The sequence below is a fragment of the Carcharhinus amblyrhynchos genome, chromosome 34, assembly GCF_965287045.1.
Source record: "Carcharhinus amblyrhynchos chromosome 34, sCarAmb.v2.hapA, whole genome shotgun sequence".
Classification (NCBI taxonomy): Eukaryota; Metazoa; Chordata; class Chondrichthyes; order Carcharhiniformes; family Carcharhinidae; genus Carcharhinus; species Carcharhinus amblyrhynchos.
In genome coordinates this window covers 2,548,344-2,568,414 of record NC_137357.1, presented here as the reverse complement: position 1 = coordinate 2,568,414, position 20,071 = coordinate 2,548,344, and the positions used below count along the sequence as shown (strand labels likewise).

At 47.6% G+C, this 20,071-nt stretch overlaps 1 protein-coding gene across 2 annotated transcripts in view; it reads left to right on the top strand.

Annotated features, from left to right (window-relative positions):
* LOC145361341 (uncharacterized) overlaps positions 1-20,071 on the top strand; it is a 126,303-nt gene that overhangs the window by 83,751 nt on the left and 22,481 nt on the right. For both annotated transcript variants that reach the window (XM_080217009.1, XM_080217011.1), the window contains exons 4-6: positions 9,977-10,079; positions 12,350-12,770; positions 19,674-19,865. In XM_080217009.1, the coding sequence (XP_080073135.1) occupies positions 9,977-10,079; positions 12,350-12,770; positions 19,674-19,865 (716 nt within the window). The remainder of the gene's footprint in view (positions 1-9,976; positions 10,080-12,349; positions 12,771-19,673; positions 19,866-20,071) is intronic.

Sequence of the window (20,071 nt, the reverse complement as noted above, 5' to 3'; positions counted from 1 at the left end):
CTAAACTCAATCCCTCGCTTAATGAAGGCCAGTGCACCATACGCCTTCTTAACCACATCCTCCACCTGCTAGGCCAATTTAAGAGTCCTGTGGACCCGGACCCCAAGGTCCTTCTGCTCCTCAACACTGCTAAGAGTCCTACCCTTGATATTGTACTCCTTCATCCCATTGATCCTGCCAAAATGGACCACTGGTGAATCTCCTCTGCACCCCCTCCAGTGCGATCACATCCTTCCTATAATGTGGTGACCAGAACTGCACACAGTACTCCAGCTGTGGTCTCACCAAAGTTCTACACAACTCCAACCCAACCTCCCTTCTTTTGTAATCTATACCCTGATTGATCTATACCCAGCTTTGGGGCTGCCAACCTGGAAAGAGGGTGGGGCCCTGCCATGGGCTGCTCTTGGAGGGAGTGGGCACACACACAGGTGCTGGTACAACCAGTCAAGGGTCATGCCTAGCGCAAAGCATGTGCCATGTCCAGCGGTGAGTGCCCACTGCTTGCATACGCAAAGCGCCTGATGTGGTTTGCAAGCCGTCCATGTTCGCACTGGGTGGCGCGGTGGGTTAGCACTGCTGCCTCACAGCGCCAGGGACCTGGGTTCGATTCCAGCCTTGGATCACTGTCTGTGTGGAGTCTGCACATTTTCCCCATGTCTGCGTGGGTTTCGTCCGGGTGCTCTGGTTTCCTCCCACACTCCAAAGATGTGCAGGTTAGGTGGATTGGCCATGCTAAATTGTCCCTTAGTGTCAGGGGATCTCATTAAGGTTAATGCATGGGATTATGGGGATAGCAGCTGGGTGGGATTGTGGTCGGTGCATACTCGATGGGCTGAATGGCCTCTTTCTGTGCTGTGTGTTTTCTATGAACAGGCAATCAGATGGCGAGTTTGCAAACTGCAATTTTACTTTGGAATCATATCCCTTGTCGCAAAAGTGATGGCGATGGCCTAGTGGTATTATTGCTAGCCTATTAATACGGAAACTCAGCTCATGTTCTGGGGACCCGGGTTCGAATCCCACCACAGCAGATGGTGGAGTCTGAATTCAATAAAAAAAATCTGGAATTAAGAATCTACTGATGACCCATTGTTGGAAAAACCCATCTGGTTCCCTTTAGGGAAGGAAATCTGCCGTCCTTACCCCGGTCTGGCCTACATATGACTCCAGAGCCACAGCAATGTGGTTGACTCTCAACTGCCTTCGGGCAACTAGCGATGGGCAATAAATACTGGACTAGCCAGCGATGCCCATGTCACCAAAAAGGAATAATGTGAGAGTGAGAGCATGAATGTGTGAGTGAATGTGAAAGCGTGTGAGTGTGTGTGAAAGTGTGTGAGCGAGTGTGGAAGTGTGTGAGCGAGTGTGAAAGTGTGTGTGTGTGTCTGTGAGCGAGTGTGAAAGTGTGTGAGCGAGTGTGAAAGTGTGTGTGTCTGTGAGCAAGTGTGAAAGTGTGTGTGTGAGCGAGTGTGAAAGTGTGTGTGTCTGTGAGCGAGTGTGAAAGTGTGTGTGTGTGTCTGTGAGCGAGCGTGTGTGTGAGCGAGTGTGAAAGTGTGTGTGTGTGTCTGTGAGCGAGTGTGAAAGTGTGTGTGTGTGTCTGTGAGCGAGCGTGTGTGTGAGCGAGTGTGAAAGTGTGTGTGTGTCTGTGAGCGAGTGTGAAAGTGTGTGTGTGTGTCTGTGAGCGAGTGTGAAAGTGTGTGTGTGTGTCTGTGAGCGAGTGTGAAAGTGTGTGTGTGTCTGTGAGCGAGTGTGAAAGTGTGTGTGTGTGTCTGTGAGCGAGCGTGTGTGTGAGCGAGTGTGAAAGTGTGTGTGTGTCTGTGAGCGAGTGTGAAAGTGTGTGTGTGTGTCTGTGAGCGAGCGTGTGTGTGTGTGAGTGTGAAAGTGTGTGTGTGTCTGTGAGCGAGTGTGAAAGTGTGTGTGTGTCTGTGAGCAAGTGTGAAAGTGCGTGTGTCTGTGAGCAAGTGTGAAAGTGTGTGTGTGTCTGTGAGCGAGCGTGTGTGTGAGCGAGTGAAAGTGTGTGTGTGTCTGTGAGCGAGTGTGAAAGTGTGTGTGTGTCTGTGAGCGAGCGTGTGTGTGAGCGAGTGTGAAAGTGTGTGTGTGTCTGTGAGCGAGTGTGAAAGTGTGTGTGTCTGTGAGCAAGTGTGAAAGTGTGTGTGTGTCTGTGAGCGAGTGTGTGTGAGTGTGAAAGTGTGTGTGTGTCTGTGAGCAAGTGTGAAAGTGTGTGTGTCTGTGAGCGAGTGTGAAAGTGTGTGTGTGAGCGAGTGTGAAAGTGTGTGTGTCTGTGAGCGAGTGTGAAAGTGTGTGTGTGTCTGTGAGCGAGTGTGAAAGTGTGTGAGCGAGTGTGAAAGTGTGTGTGTGAGCGAGTGTGAAAGTGTGTGTGTCTGTGAGCGAGTGTGAAAGTGTGTGAGCGAGTGTGAAAGTGTGTGTGTGTCTGTGAGCGAGTGTGAAAGTGTGTGAGCGAGTGTAAAAGTGTGTGTGTGAGCGAGTGTGAAAGTGTGTGTGTCTGTGAGCAAGTGTGTGTGTGAGCGAGTGTCAAAGTGTGTGTGTGTCTGTGAGCAAGTGTGAAAGTGTGTGTGTGAGCGAATGTAAAAGTGTGTGTGTGTCTGTGAGCGAGTGTGTGTGTGAGCGAGTGTCAAAGTGTGTGTGTGTCTGTGAGCAAGTGTGAAAGTGTGTGTGTGAGCGAGTGTAAAAGTGTGTGTGTGTCTGTGAGCGAGTGTAAAAGTGTGTGTGTGAGCGAGTGTGAAAGTGTGTGTGTGTCTGTGAGCGAGTGTGTGTGTGAGCGAGTGTAAAAGTGTGTGTGTGTCTGTGAGCGAGTGTGAAAGTGTGTGTGTCTGTGAGCAAGTGTGAAAGTGTGTGTGTGTCTGTGAGCGAGTGTAAAAGTGTGTGTGTGAGCGAGTGTGAAAGTGTGTGTGTGTCTGTGAGCGAGTGTGTGTGTGAGCGAGTGTAAAAGTGTGTGTGTGTCTGTGAGCGAGTGTAAAAGTGTGTCTGTGAGCGAGTGTGAAAGTGTGTGAGCGAGTGTGAAAGTGTGTGTGTGTCTGTGAGCGAGTGTGAAAGTGTGTGAGCGAGTGTAAAAGTGTGTGTGTGAGCGAGTGTGAAAGTGTGTGTGTCTGTGAGCAAGTGTGTGTGTGAGCGAGTGTCAAAGTGTGTGTGTGTCTGTGAGCGAGTGTAAAAGTGTGTGTGTGAGCGAATGTAAAAGTGTGTGTGTGTCTGTGAGCGAGTGTGTGTGTGAGCGAGTGTCAAAGTGTGTGTGTGTCTGTGAGCAAGTGTGAAAGTGTGTGTGTGAGCGAGTGTAAAAGTGTGTGTGTGTCTGTGAGCGAGTGTAAAAGTGTGTGTGTGAGCGAGTGTGAAAGTGTGTGTGTGTCTGTGAGCGAGTGTGTGTGTGAGCGAGTGTAAAAGTGTGTGTGTGTCTGTGAGCGAGTGTGAAAGTGTGTGTGTCTGTGAGCAAGTGTGAAAGTGTGTGTGTGTCTGTGAGCGAGTGTAAAAGTGTGTGTGTGAGCGAGTGTGAAAGTGTGTGTGTGTCTGTGAGCGAGTGTGTGTGTGAGCGAGTGTAAAAGTGTGTGTGTGTCTGTGAGCGAGTGTAAAAGTGTGTGTGTGAGCGAGTGTGAAAGTGTGTGTGTGTCTGTGAGCGAGCGTGTGTGTGAGCGAGTGTAAAAGTGTGTGTGTGTCTGTGAGCGAGTGTGAAAGTGTGTGTGTGTCTGTGAGCGAGCGTGTGTGTGAGCGAGTGTGAAAGTGTGTGTGTGTCTGTGAGCGAGTGTGAAAGTGTGTGTGTCTGTGAGCAAGTGTGAAAGTGTGTGTGTGTCTGTGAGCGAGTGTGTGTGAGTGTGAAAGTGTGTGTGTGTCTGTGAGCAAGTGTGAAAGTGTGTGTGTCTGTGAGCGAGTGTGAAAGTGTGTGAGCGAGTGTGAAAGTGTGTGTGTGTCTGTGAGCGAGTGTGAAAGTGTGTGAGCGAGTGTGAAAGTGTGTGTGTGAGCGAGTGTGAAAGTGTGTGTGTGTCTGTGAGCGAGTGTGAAAGTGTGTGAGCGAGTGTGAAAGTGTGTGTGTGTCTGTGAGCGAGTGTGAAAGTGTGAGCAAGTGTGAAAGTGTGTGTGAGTGAGTGTGAAAGTGTGTGTGTGTCTGTGAGCGAGTGTGAAAGTGTGTGTGTGTCTGTGAGCGAGTGTGAAAGTGTGTGAGCGAGTGTGAAAGTGTGTGTGTCTGTGAGCAAGTGTGAAAGTGTGTGTGTGAGCGAATGTAAAAGTGTGTGTGTGTCTGTGAGCGAGTGTGTGTGTGAGCGAGTGTCAAAGTGTGTGTGTGTGCGAGTGTGAAAGTGTGTGTGTGTCTGTGAGCAAGTGTGAAAGTGTGTGTGTGAGCGAGTGTAAAAGTGTGTGTGTGTCTGTGAGCGAGTGTAAAAGTGTGTGTGTGAGCGAGTGTAAAAGTGTGTGTGTGTCTGTGAGCGAGTGTAAAAGTGTGTGTGTGAGCGAGTGTGAAAGTGTGTGTGTGTCTGTGAGCGAGTGTGTGTGTGAGCGAGTGTCAAAGTGTGTGTGTGTGCGAGTGTGAAAGTGTGTGTGTGTCTGTGAGCAAGTGTGAAAGTGTGTGTGTGAGCGAGTGTAAAAGTGTGTGTGTGTCTGTGAGCGAGTGTAAAAGTGTGTGTGTGAGCGAGTGTAAAAGTGTGTGTGTGTCTGTGAGCGAGTGTAAAAGTGTGTGTGTGAGCGAGTGTGAAAGTGTGTGTGTGTCTGTGAGCGAGTGTAAAAGTGTGTGTGTGAGCGAGTGTAAAAGTGTGTGTGTGAGCGAGTGTAAAAGTGTGTGTGTGTCTGTGAGCGAGTGTGTGTGTGAGCGAGTGTAAAAGTGTGTGTGTGAGCGAGTGTAAAAGTGTGTGTGTGAGCGAGTGTAAAAGTGTGTGTGTGTCTGTGAGCAAGTGTAAAAGTGTGTGTGTGAGCGAGTGTAAAAGTGTGTGAGAGTGTGTGTGTGAGCGAGTGTGTGTGTGAGTGAGTGTGCGTGTGAGAGTGAGTATGTGTGTGTGTGTGTGAGTGAGTGTGCGTGTGAGAGTGAGTATGTGTGTGTGTGTGTGAGTGAGTGTGCGTGTGAGAGTATGTGTGTGTGTGTGTGAGTGAGTGTGCGTGTGAGAGTGAGTATGTGTGTGTGTGTGTGAGTGAATGTGCGTGTGAGAGTATGTGTGTCTGTGTGTGAGTGAGTGTGCGTGTGAGAGTGAGTATGTGAGCGAGTGTGTGTGTGTGTGTGTGTGTGTGAGTGTGTTAACAACTTGATAAATCGATGCAGAATTTCATACCAGCCCCTGGTGAAAGCGTTGGGAACCATACATCCCGTTTAGCCAGTGGGTGTATTTGACAATGTTTGGCGTACTCGATAGGAGGAAGTATCTCTGTGATATGTCGCCACTCGTCCTCATATTGCTCAATTACCACAAAGGTCATTTTCACGCTTAACTGCTGAGCTAATCCAGGGCCCCGTACAGTTACTCATTGCTGTCTGCCTGTCAGAGATTGATGTGAAGAATCAGCCTTTGCATTATGGGTGGCACGGTGGTTAGCACTACTGCCTCGCAGATGACTGTGCGGAGTTTGCATATTTTCCGCTGTGTCTCTGTGGGTTTCCTCCGGGTGCTCCAGTTTCCTCCCACATTCCGAAGATGTGCAGGTTAGGTGGATTGGCCATGCTAAATTGTCCCTTAGTGTCCAAAGATGTGCAGGTTAGGGGGATTGGCCATGATAAATTGTTCCTTAGTGTCCAAAGATGTGCAGGTTAGGTGGATTGGCCATGCTAAATTGCCCCTTAGTGTCCAAAGATGTGCAGGTTAGGTGGATTGGCCATGCTAAATTGCCCCTTAGTGTCCAAAGATGTGTAGGTTAGGTGGATTGGCCATGCTAAATTGTTCCTTAGTGTCCAAAGATGTGTAGGTTAGGTGGATTGGCCATGCTAAATTGCCCCTTAGTGTCCAAAGATGTGTAGGTTAGGTGGATTGGCCATGCTAAATTGCCCCTTAGTGTCCAAAGATGTGTAGGTTAGGTGGATTGGCCATGCTGAATGCATGGTTGGGCTTGGGTCAAATGCTCTGTTGGGGCAGACCCGATGGGCCGAACGGTCTTCTGCTCTGTAGGGATTCTGGGAGAATCAGAGGTGGCAATGAGGAAGGACTTTCTCACATGGATGAGATAGCAGATTCAGCAGGAAGTTTTGAAAGGGAGCTAGGGAGATATGTCAACGGGGGAATGTGTGCAGGGCTCCACAAGTGGAGAGTGTGTGACCCCCAAGTCCCAGAGGTCAAAAGCCACTGTCGACAGACACTGCATCGCTGCCCAGTAAGAAAGCGGGTTAAGTCTCAGTGCCAACAGATAATAGCAAGGATCATTCTTCGGATGGCAGCCTGAAGAGATCTTGGAATCCATCCTTTATCTTGTAGAGACATTTCCACATAAGCTTTAATTTGTGGGTAGCACAGTTGTTCGATTCCCGGCCTTGAGTCACTGCCTGCACATTCTCCCCGTCTCTGCATGGGTTTCTTCCGAGGTGCCCCGGTTTCCTCCCACTGCCTAAAGATGTGCAGGTTCGTTGGATTGGCCGTGCTAAATTGACCCTTAGTGTCAGGGGGAATTAGTTGGATAAATATGAGGGGTTACATGTATAGAGCCTGGGTGGGATTGTGGTTGATAGTCAATATCTTTTCCCCAAAGGTAGGGGAGTCTAAAACTAGAGGGCGGAGGTTTAAGGTGAGAGGGGAGAGATACAGAAGTGTCCAGAGGGGCAATTTTTTCACAGAGGGTGGTGAGTGTCTGGAACCAGAGGTAGTAGTAGTAGAGACTAAGGGGCAATTTAGCATGGCCAATCCCCCTAACCTACAATTTTGTCTTTTAAAAAGCATTTAGACAGTTACATGGGGAAGATGGGTAGAGAAGGATATGGGCAAAATGCGGGCAATTGGGACTAATTTTGGGGTTTAAAAAAAGGGGTGGCATGGACAAGTTGGGCCAAAGGGCCTGTTTCCGTGCTGTAAACAGAAAATATGAAGAACAGAAGCAGGCCATTCGTTTCATGGATTTATGAAGGGGAAATCATGCTTGACAAATCTGTTTTAATTCTTTAAAGATGTAACTAGTGGGGTTGATAAGGGGGAGCCAGTCGATGTGGTATATTTAGACTTTCAGAAAGCTTTTGACAAAGTCCTGCTCCAGAGATTATTGTACAAGATTAAAGTGTGTGGGACTGGGGGAAGTGTGTTGAGATGGTTAGAAAACTGGTCGGCGCAGAGGAAACAAAGAGTAGGAATTAATGGGGCTTTTCCAGTTGGCTGGCAGTAACTAGTGGGGTGCCACAGGGATCATTGCTGGGACTCCAGCTATTCACAATATATATTAATGATTTGGATGCGGGAACAAAATCTCTTCCCTCTCAAAAATCCCTGTGGTACAGAAGAAGGCCATTCAGCCCATTGAGTTTGCACCTACCACAATCCCACCCAGCCCCCTGTCCCCATAACCCCACACGTTTACCCTACTAATTCCCCTGACGCTAAGGGGCAATTTAGCACGGCCAATCCCTCTAACCCGCATATCTTTGGAGTGTGGGAGGAAACCGGAGTACCCGGAGGAAACCCACGCAGGCATGGGGAGAATGTGCAGACTCCTCAGAGACAGTGACCCGAGGCCGGAATTGAACCCGAGTCCCTGGCACTGCGAGGCAGCAGTGCCAACCACTGTGCCACCCATGATAAGCGGCACAGAAGCAGGCCATTCGGCCCAAGCAGCCCATGTTGGCAATTCATCTCCACTCGACCCTCCTCCCAATCCACTCCTACCATCATAACCCTCTCTTCCCTCTCTCTCTTCTTTGTTTGCCTAACTTCTCCTTAAACACATCTTCAAAGTTTATTGGTGTCATTAATACATTAACACTGCAGTGAAGTTATTGGGAAAACCCCCCAGACTATCCCACACACTATTCCCTCCAATCACTTCCTCTGGCTAGGAGTCCTGTTCTAGTGAAAATTTTCCTGCTTTTTGACTGTGATAAAAAGACTCAACAAAATTTGTTCCAGCAAAATAACTTGTCTTTACTTACAAACCACTGCATGCAGTATTGGCAAAAATTTGAGTTCAGAGAGCCATCATTACGACTTGCTAATTCTTTGTCAAGTCCTTGCTAACACAGAGAATAGTTCAGTATTTGTACATAATCATTATCAGTTTGTGTGACCGGAACTTATTCAAAAATTTGATCAATAATAGCCTCATAAGCAATGTCATAAATATTGGTACAACTCACTGACCTCCTAACCTCTTTGTCTCATCAGTTGTGCCTTTATCTTGTCCTTTGATCGCACAGAAGTCCGATGACTTTCATTTCTGACCTTATTTTGCCTTGCTCAATTTTGCGTCAAAAGCCTAGCACCCAGAGTTCCAGCATGGCAGAACAGGCTTTTGAATTGGACCAATGAATTTATATTAAGCACTCAAAGCTTCCAGCCCTAAGTTATGTGGAGTCAGCCTGATCAGGTCTTAACCTTCTCCGGTCTTAGGTTACGCGGAGTCAGTTTTCCTTATTTTGTACCAAATACTTGACCAGTTTTCCCATCGTGCCACTACTTTATACATACAACTTCACAGTTCCACATCCCCTCCACATTCCTGGGGTGAAGGACTTTCTTCTGAGTCCCCTGTTGGGCTTCTTGGTGACTATCTTATACCAAGAATTATGCTCTCTCACAAGAGGCAACATTTTCTCTGTATCCATCTCATCAAAAGTGTTACGACACAGGGGTGATGTTCCCCTCTGTATGATTTTTGGAACCTCTACGCAAAGGGATATACCTCTCCTCATCATAGAATCAGAGACCCCTCCAGTGCAGAAAGAGGCCCTTCGGCCCATCGAGTCTGCACCGAACACAATCCCACCCAGGCCCTACCCCCATATATTATACCCGCTAATCCTCTAACCTACACATCCCTGGACACTAAGGGGCAATTTCTTAGCACGGCTAATCAACCTAACCCGCACGTCTTGGACTGTGGGAGGAAACCCACGCAGACACGGGGAGAATGTGCAAACTCCAGACAGACAGCGACCCGAGCCAGGAATCGAACCCAGGAGCTGTGAACCAGCAGTGCCAGCCCACTGTGCCACCGTGCTGCTTATGTACACCACTTCCCAACAAAAACATTTTGGAATTTTAAACTGCTGGATTACGTCCCCCGATCAGTTGCCTTTTCTCAAGAGTAAAGAGAACCGTTCTGTCAACCCTTTCCTGATAATGTAACCCCCCCCCACACACACACACATATTTCTGAAATCATCCTATAAAAGATCTCTGCGGACAGGAAGGAGTTGGAAAATGTGCAGAATGCTATCTGAATAACACAAGACTCGAGGCTTATAAATTCCAATCATTCTCAAAAGGATATATAAGGCATTTGTTAAAAGTCTGAAGGTACTTGCAGACATATCTTCCGAGTTGATCTCTTTTTTGACTTCAGACAGTAAGCGTTATGAAGACATATGTTAAATTGTGGGATTCCACATGAGACTCTTGCCTCTCCCTCCTTCTGACTAAAGAGCTGGCGAGATTACTCATTAGTCCCCTTCTCCTGGTTTAAACACCTAGAACTCCAGTGAAGTCACAGATACCGGGCGGCACGGTGGCACAGTGGGTTAGCACTGTTGCTTCACAGCTCCAGGGACCCGGGTTCGAATCCCAGCTCGGGTCACTATCTGTGTTTGCACATTCTACTCGTGTCTGCGTGGGTTTCCTCCGGGTGCTCCGGTTTCCTCCCACAGTCCAAGACGTGCGGGTTAGGTTGATTGGCCATGCTAAGAAATTGCCCCTTAGTGTCCTGGGATGTGTAGGCTAGCGGGTAAATGTATGGGGATAGGGCCTGGGTGGGATTGTGTTCGGTGCAGACTCGATGGGCCTGTTTCTGCTCTGTAGGATTCTGTGATTAAATGAAAATCCGTCCACAGATGACTGACGATCCTCTCCCCTTCCCGCAGGAGAATCCTGGTTTTCCCTTTGGAAATCTGGAGTCTTCCAGTGAGCTGAGGTTGTCGATCAGCGAGGAGCCCACCTCCGGTTTTTACAGCACGTTAGCTCAAGGTAAGAGACTCTCGCAGTCAGAACGCCAAAATCCAACTGATTTTTTTTTGGGAACCGTGAACTTTCGGAGCTCAGGAAAGTCTTGACAGATGAAGGAGTGGCGTTTCAAAAGCTCGTGATCCTAAATAGGTTTAACCTGAGGCTTCTTACTGTTATTATACAGCTTTTAGTCTCAACACCTTCAAAGCATTCCATTTAATACACAAATTAGGAGAACAATTCAACAATTTATTTATTGAACACTTCCCATACCAACTCAAACACAAACTCATTAACGCTTTACCGAGCTTTAACTCTAACTTAACATCAACTTAATTCTGTTTACGTCAATGGGGCTGAATAGAAATGGTCGAGAGTTTCAGGTCACCTGTCCTGGTCCCCCCCATGCCGACACTATTGTTAAGAAAGCCCCACCAACGCCTCTACTTTCTCAGGAGGCGAAGGAAATTTGGCATGTCCGCTACGACTCTCACTAACTTTTACAGATGCGCCATAGAAATCATCCTTTCTGGTTGTATCGCAGCTTGGTATGGGCTCCTGCTCTGCCCAAGATCGCAAGAAACTACGAAGGGTCGTGAATGTAGCCCAATCCATCACACAAACCAACCTCCCATCCATTGACTCTGTCTACACTTCCCACTGCCTTGGGAAAAGCAGCCGGCATAATTAAGGATCCCATGCAGCCCAAACATTCTCTCTTCCACCTCCTTCTGTCGGGAAAAAGGTACAAAAGTCTGAGGTCACGCACCAACTGACTCAAGAACAGCTTCTTCCCTGCTGCTGTCAGACTTTTGAATGGACCTACCTTGCATTAAGTTGATCTTTCTCTACACCCTAGCTATGACTGTAATGTTACATTCTGCACTCTCTCATTTCCTTCTTTACGAACGGTATGCTTTGTCTGTATAGCACGCAAGAAACAATACATTTCACTGTATCCCAATACATGTGACAATAATAAATCAAACAATACTTTTCACTGTATCCCAGTACACGTGACAATAATAAATCAAACAATAATTTTCACTGTATCCCAATACATGTGACAATAATAAATCAAACAATACTTTTCACTGTATCCCAGTACATGTGACAATAATAAATCAAACAATACTTTTCACTGTATCCCAGTACACGTGACAATAATAAATCAAACAATACTTTTCACTGTATCCCAGTACATGTGACAATAATAAATCAAACAATACTTTTCACTGTATCCCAGTACATGTGACAATAATAAATCAAACAATACTTTTCACTGTATCCCAATATACGTGACAATAATAAATCAAACAATACTTTTCACTGTATCCCAATATACGTGACAATAATAAATCAAACAATACTTTTCACTGTATCCCAATGCACGTGATAATAATAAATCAAACAATACTTTTCATGGTATTGCAGTACACATGACAATAATAAATCAAACAATACTTTTCGCTGTATCTCAATACATGTGACAATAATAAATCAAATTTTAAAAAATCAACTTTCAACTGAACTTTAACTCTTAACTGCATATTAACTTTAACTAAACATCAACTTTAACTATGTAATGAAAATAGATACTATCAAGTTTGGGAAAACCTTGGTTAAGAGATGTTCTTGATATAGAATCTATCTTCTCCTTCTCTGAAGCATCCTTCAGGGCACGGGTCTTCTTGCGATGTTTGGTCTCTTCTGAGTTATCGCTGGCAAACAAAGGCTGCACACAACTTTTTATCCAGAATTCTCCACTCGCTTCCGGAAGATTCTCAGTCATCCAGCCAACTGTGTAACCAGAAACCAATCACACAGCTAGATTGTCAAATCCTTGCAATCGACGCCATTACACTTCATTCAAAATGTACGCTCCGTACATGTAGTAGCCATATAAATCGGAGACGTAATGTCTGGGTCAATGTAAACAACTTCCCTGACCTGGAAAGATCACAGCTCCCAGCTTATCCAAAGAAACTTTAATACCTGCATCTGGTTTTAATTATGGACCAAAAAAATCCCAGCATGCTTGACGCTCCGCAACAAAAGCCATTTTATAGCCACTATGGCCATTATTGTTGTTTAATCAGTGTTGTAGCCGTTCTTTCTCTGTCCACACTGGGTCCATCCCAGTCCAACGCCGGCATCTCCACATCATATCTGTCTCAGGTTCTTATTTTTCAATCCAATCACTCTTCGCGGCCCCCTGTTACAACCAGACCTCTGACCAGCCCCACCTTCCCTCTGTCTCTAATCATTTTCTCTGTCCTCTCCACTTACAGAAACCACTATCCAAATTGTGGCCAACACAACCACATCCAGAGCAACTCTGGCCTCCGGCAGTCAGGACCCATTGGTGAGAGAGATTCTCAGGGACCACGTTGGCAGTACTTGCCGAGACCTAGACGTCGAGATCCAGGAGCCCAGCCAGACGTGGGACTCGGAATCCAGAGGGCCTCTGAGCTGTGGTTCCCAGGACACCGATCGAACCCCGGTGACAGCCAACATGGACACGTGGAGGGGGAATGTGACGACGCATTTGGCGGAGGAGTGGGATTCCACCGGATGCACGCCAGCAAACAGGATTCCTGCCGACCATAAGCGGGACAATGCCGACGGCACCACAAGACAGGAGCTGAGCGAACCCTCTCAGGAACAGGAAGAGGAGGGAGATGAAGGAGTGACGGGAATGCCTGCTGAAACGTAAGGAAACTCACCGACTTGTTTACTGGCCTCGGTTCGAACGTCACTGGCCATTCTGCATGCCGCGAGCTTTGACATTTAGCCCCTTTTTACTGATTGAGGTGAACTTTTGTTCCTTTGAAATAACCAGACCAAGTCGCAGAGTTCTCTTAAACAGCCGTCAGTCCCAAGTGAGAACCCTGGAAAGTCACAGGTTGTAGTCCGTAACTAGCCAGAGTACTGAACTCGGGAACAGAAACACACAAACTAGAAGCAGGAGGAGGCCATTTGGCCCTTCGAGCCTGCTCCGCCATTCATTTTGATCATGGCTGATCATCAAATTCATAGAGTCACAGAGGTTTACAACATGGAAACAGGCCCTTCGGCCCAAACTTGACCCTGCTGCCCTTTATATTGAACCACTGAGCTAGTCCCAATTGCCCCCATTCCAGGAGGCATTTAGAATCAGTGCCACAGCTGAGGTTCTGAAGTCACATAGAGGCCAGACTGTGTAAGCAAGGCAGATTTCCTTCCCTATCAGCCATTTCAAAGATCAAAGAAAATTCCAGCACAGGAACAGGCCCTTTGGCCCTCCAAGCCTGCACTGACCCGACTGAACTAAAACCCCCTACCCTTCCAGGGACCCATATCCCTCTATTCCCATCCTATTCATGTATTTGTCCAGACGCCCCTCAAAACTCGCTATCGTATCCGCTTCCACTACCTCCCCCGGCAGCGAGTTCCAGGCACCCACCGCCCTCTGTGTAAAAAAAACTTGCCTTGTACGTCTCCTTTAAGCCTTGCCCCTCGCACCTTAAACCTGTGCCCCCGAGTAATTGACTCTTCCACCCTGGGAAAAGGTTTCTGACTATCCACTCTGCCCCCCATGCCCCCATAATCAGGATGGTGAGTGGCTCGGAGGGGAACTTGCAGGTGGTGGTGTTCCCCATGTGTCTGCTGCCCTTGTCCTTCTAGATGGAAATGGTCGTGGGTTTGGAAGGTGCTGTCTAAGGATGAGTTGCTGCAGTGCATCTTGTAGATGGTACACACTGCTGCTACTGAGCGTCGATGGCGGAGGGAGTGAGTGTTTGTGGATGGGGGGCCAATTGTCCTGGATGGTGTCGAGCTCCTTGAGTATTGTTGGACTCATCCAGGCAAGTGGGGAGTATTCCATCACACTCCTGACTCCTTGGGTTTGTGTACGAGGAGAGATTGTACTCACTGGAGTTGAGAAGAATGAGATGGAATCTGATTGAGGTATATAAAATAGTGTAGACAGTGAGGAAGGATGTGACAGTTTGCAGAGGGGCATAGGTAAGCTGCAGAGCTGGGCTGAGAGGTGGCAGATGGAGTTTAATACGGAAAAGTGTGAGGTGATTCACTTTGGTAAGAGTAACAGGAGTACAGAATATAGGGCTAATGGAAGGACTCTGAGTAGTGTGGACGAGCAGAGAGATCTCGGGGTACATGTGCATAGCTCCCTGAAAGTTGGCACCCAGGTTGATAAGGTTGTTAAGAAGGCGTACGGTGTGTTAGCTTTTATTGGTAGAGGGATTGAATTTTGGAGCCGTGAGGTCATGTTACAACTGTACAAAACTCTGGTGCGGCCGCACTTGGAGTATTGTGTACAGTTCTGGTCGCCGCATTATAAGAAAGATGTGGAGGCATTGGAAAGGGTGCAGAGGAGATTTACCAGGATGTTGCCTGGTATGGTGGGAAGGTCTTATGAGGAAAGGCTGAGGGACTTGAGGTTACTTTCATTAGAGAGAAGAAGGTTATGAGGTGACCTAATTGAGGCATACAAGATGATCGGAGGGTTAGATAGGGTGGACAGTGAGAGCCTTTTACCTCGGATGGCGATGGCTAACACGAGGGGATGTAGCTTTAAATTAAGGGGTGGTAATTATAGGACGGATGTCAGAGGTAGCTTCTTTACTCAGAGGGTAGTAAGGGCGTGGAATGCCCTGCCTGCAGCAGTTGTGGACTCGCCAACTTTAAGGGTGTTCAAATGGTCAGTGGATAGGCATATGGATAACATTGGAACAGTTTGGGTTAGAGGGTCATTAGATTGGTTCCACTGGTCGGTGCAACATCGAGGGCCGAAGGGCCTGTACTGCGCTGTAATGTTCTAAAATTCTAAAAGGGATTGATTGAGTAAATGTAGACCAAATGTTTCCCCTTGTGGGACAATCTCGAGGTCACAGGTAGAGGTTGAGAGGTGGTAGATTTAAAACTGAGATGAGGGGGAGCTACTTCTCACAGAGGGTGGTGAATTTGTGGAACTCACTGTCCCATCGTGTGGCAGTGGGGGGGAGTTGGAATCGTTAAACAATTTCAAGAAGGAGATGGATATATTTCTGACAAAAACTGGGTTAAAGGGAGATGGGGAAGAGGGAGGGAGCTGGATTTGAGACCAGGGAGAGATCAGTAATGATCTCATTGAGTTTTGGCATTTTTAGCTAAATGAATAGAATATAAAGATAAGGAAGTATTGTTGCAACTCTACAAGGCATTGGGGAGGCCGCACGTGGAGTCTTGGGCTCAGTTTTGGTCCCCTTATTTGAGGAAAAATGGAGTGGCATCGGAGGCAGTTCAGAGGAGGTTCACTAGGTTGATTCCAGAGGTGAGGGGTCTGTCGTATGAAGAGAGATTGAACAGTTTAGGCCAAAACTCTCTGGAATTTAGAAGATTGAGGGGAGATCAAATTCAGGTTGACAAGATGGTAAAAGGTCTGGATAAAGAGTGGATGCTTCCTCTTGTGGGGCATTCTGGGACGAGAGGTCATACCTTTATTGGCGACACGGTGGCACAGTGGGTTAGCACCGCTGCTCACAGTGCCAGGGACCCGGGTTGGATTCCCAGCTTGGGTCAATGTCTGTGTGGACTCTGCACGTTCTCCCCGTGTCTGCGTGGGTTTCCTCCCACACTCCAAAGATGTGCAGGTTAGGTGGATTGGCCATGCTAAATTGCCCCTTAGTGTCCAAAGATGTGTAGGTTAGGTGGATTGGCCATGCTAAATTGTCCCTTAGTGTCCAAAGATGTGTAGGTTAGGTGGATTGGCCATGCTAAATTGCCCCTTAGTGTCCAAAGATGTGCAGGTTAGGTGGATTGGCCATGCTAAATTGCCCCTTAGCGTCCAAAGATGTGCAGGTTAGGTGGATTGGCCATGCTAAATTGCCCCTTAGTGTCCAAAGATGTGCAGGTTAGGGGGATTGGCCATGCTAAATTGCCCCTTAGTGTCCAAAGATGTGCAGGTTAGGTGGATTGGCCATGCTAAATTGTCCCTTACTGTCCAAAGATGTGCAGGTTAGGTGGATTGGCCATGATAAATTGCCCCTTAGTGTCCAAAGATGTGCAGGTTAGGTGGATTGGCCATGCTAAATTGCCCCTTAGTGTCCAAAGATGTGCAGGTTAGGTGGATTGGCCATGGTAAATTGCCCCTTAGTGTCCAAAGATGTGCAGGTTAGGTGGATTGGCCATGCTAAATTGCCCCTTAGTGTCAGGGGGACTCGCAAGGGTAAATTTATGGGGTTATGGGGATAGGACCTGGATGAGATTGTTGTCAGTGCAGACTCAATGGGCCGAATAGCCTCCTTCAGCACTGTCGGATTCTATAGAAACATAGAAGATAGGAGCAGGAGGAGACCATTCCGCCCTTCGAGCCTGCTCCGCCATTCATCACCATCATGGCTGATCATCCAACTCAATAGCCTAACCCTGCTTTCTGTCTTTGATCCCATTTGCTCCAAGTGCGATATCCAGCCACCTCTTCAATACATTCAATGTTTTGGCATCAACTACTTCCTGTGGGAATGAATGCCACAGGCTCACCGGGTGAAGAAATGTCTCCTCATCTCCGTCCTAAATGGTCTACCCCGAATCCTCAGACTGTGACCCCCTGGTTCTGTACTCCCCCACCATCGGGAACATTTACCCTGTCTAGCCCTGTTAGAATTGTATAAGTCTCTATGAGATTCCCCCCTCATTCGTCTGAATTCCAGTGAAAACAATCCTAACCCAGTCAATCTCTCCTCATACATCAGTCCCACCTGGTAAACCATTCCCTCCAGAGCAAGAACATCCTTCCTCAGAAAAGGAGACCAAAACTGCACACAATCCTCTCGGTGTGGCCTCACCAAGGCCCTGTATAATTGCATCAACACAGCCTGTACTCGAAACCTCTCCCAATGAAGGACAACAGACCATTTACCTTCTCTAGCGCCTGCTGCACCTGCACGCTTACCTATAAATCTACAATTCTTAGAATAAGGGATAGCAAGTTTAAAACAGAGCCGAGGAGAAACGACTTCTCCCAAAGGGTTGTAGAATCCGCTCCCCCAAAGCGCGGTGGATGCTGGGGTAAATTTAAGGAGGAGATTTTTAATTGGGATTGGGTAATAGGGAGGAAAATGGGGATGAGGAGCATTTCAGCCGTGGCGGAGCAGACTCGATGGGCCGAATGGTCTAATTCTGCCCCCCTATCTTCTGAATGATGGATCAGGCTCGAAGGCCTACTTCTGCTCCTAATACCCAAGTTTTATTTCTGTCCTTTCCCTGAGGTAGAGGCACAAACAGAAAGCTAGACATTTAGAACAAGGCAGCACTGTGGAGAGGGGGCACAAACTGATGATGTGGGTGGCGTGTCTCCATCGAAGAACCCAACACAAATCTACACCCTGGATATTAAACCATCTCTCTTGTCTATCAGCATGAGGCAACCGTGCTGTCCTTCTAGCACTTTTCAATTGCCCTAAAGTACTTGCCGAGGCTTAATCACAGGTCACATTTTAGGGAAGATTACCCGTCGCCTTCATTTAGTGGTACCAATCCTTTCAATGGATGTGAGGGTCATCAACAGGACCTCAAAGCAACCCTCCCCAGTTGGCCAGGAGAAGACGATGGTGAGCTGCCTACTTGACCCTTGGCTAGTCAATGACTGGAGGGCGAAGGGAAGCCAGGGTTAAGATGGTAGATTGAGATTGTAGAATCCCCACAGCGCAGGAGGAGGCCATTTGGCCTGTCGGGTCTGTTCCAACCCTCCGACAGAGCATCTTACCCAGACCCACCCCTCCTTCCCTATCCCTATAACCCCACCCATTCACCATGGCTACTCCATTATGGGACACGAATGGGCAATTTAGTCTGCTCAATCACCCCTAACTTTCCATCTTTGGACACTAAGGGGCAATTTAGCATGGCCAATCCACCTAACCTACACATCTTTGGATTCTAAGAGGCAATTTAGCATGGCCAATCCACCTAACCTACACATCTTTGGACACTAAGGGGCAATTTAGCATGACCAATCCACCTAACCTACACATCTTTGGACACTAATGGGCAATTTAGCATGACCAATCCACCCAACCTGCACATCTTTGGACACTAAGGGGCAATTTATCATGACCAATCCACCTAACCTACACATCTTTGGACAGTAAGGGGCAATTTATCATGACCAATCCACCTAACCTACACATCTTTGGACAGTAAGGGGCAATTTAGCATGGCCAATCCACCTAACCTACACATCTTTGGACACTAAGGGGCAATTTAGCATGGCCAACCCACCTAACCTGCACATCTTTGGACACTAAGGGGCAATTTAGCATGACCAATCCACCTAACCTCCACATCTTTGGACTTGGAAGGAAGCTGGAGCACCCGGAGGAAACCCAGGCAGACACAGGGAGAATGTGCAGCCTCCGCACAGAGAGTGACCCAAGCCGGGAATCGAACCCAGCTCCCTGGCGTTGTGAGGCAGCAGTGCTAACCCACTGTGCCACCGTTCTTCCCTTGCTCTGACCTTACTTCCATTCTCTTTGCTGGCCTGTATGCTGAACCCCAGAGGATAGGCCAGCAACGAGGTTGCCCGGAGATGTGGCTTGTGGCGTCAACTGGCCTTCCCAGAAATGAAACCATGAGCAGCCTACACTGCACAAGTGTAGATTGTTCACTCAGTGCTGCGGGAGCGACAAGGATCCGTTACTCTGTATTAGCTTCCTTGGTAACAACACAACCACTTCCTCTTGAAGCACTTTACGTGTATAAGATGTACTAGTCAAAGCTGCTGGAGTGATTCAGCAGTACACAAACAAAACGTATATCCGTACAGTGCAGAAGGAGGCCATTCAGCCCATCGAGTCTGCACCGATCACAATCCCACCCAGGCCCTCTTCCCATAACCCCACATATTTACCCCATTTAACCGACACATGCGGGACACTAAGGGGCAATTTACCATGGCCAATCCACTTAACCTACACATCTTTGGACACTAAGGGGCAAGTTAGCATGGCCAATCCACCCTAACCTACACATCTTTGGACACTAAGGGCAATTTATCATGGCCAATCCACCTAACCTGCACATCCTAGGAACTAAGTGGCAATTTAGCATGGTCAATCCACCTAACCCGCACATCTTTGGACACTAAGGGGCAATTTATCATGGCCAATCCACCTAACCTGCACATCCTAGGAACCGAGTGGCAATTTAGCATGGCCAATCCACCTAACCTACACATCTTTGGACACTAAGGGGCAATTTAGTATGGCCAATCCACCTAACCTGCACATCTTTGGACACTAAGGGGCAATTTAGTATGGCCAATCCACCTAACCTGCACATCTTTGGACACTAAGGGGCAATTTATCATGGCCAATCCACCTGACCTGCACATCTTTGGAAACTAAGGGGGAATTTATCATGGCCAATCCACCTAACCTACACATCTTTGGATACCAAGGGGCAATTTAGCATGGCCAATCCACCTAACCTGCACATCTTTGGATACCAAGGGGCAATCTACCTAACTTATGCAATGGTTGCATTCTCTGTGTTCCCTGGTAGAACGATAGCTGACAATGGGATGAGTGGCCTCAGACCTACGTTCTTAACAAAATTTCCTTTGTCTTAACACAGCGACGCCATTCAGATGGAAGCCCAACCCGAAACTGCTCCAGAGACTGGAGTTGCGGAGGAAACGCTGGATCTGAAAGTCCTACTGGCTAACGGCAACAAACCCAGTCGAGATGTCATCAAGGTTTTAGCTTCCAGGCTGTACAATCTGGATGGGTTTAAGAGGACGGACGTGGCACCCTACCTGGTGAAGAAGTATGTCTATCAGATAGCAATATTCCCATTCTGTTCTCTGCAAAATTAGCAAGATGGTCACAGATATAAACAAGAACCTTATCTGTCTCTACGTAATCGGGCCCCATTCAAAATCATCTTTACCCAGTTTAAAAGGAACAGTTAAAACATTTATTTAAGAACACAGAATATTACACAAAGAATTAGCATAAGTTTTGCCAATTACA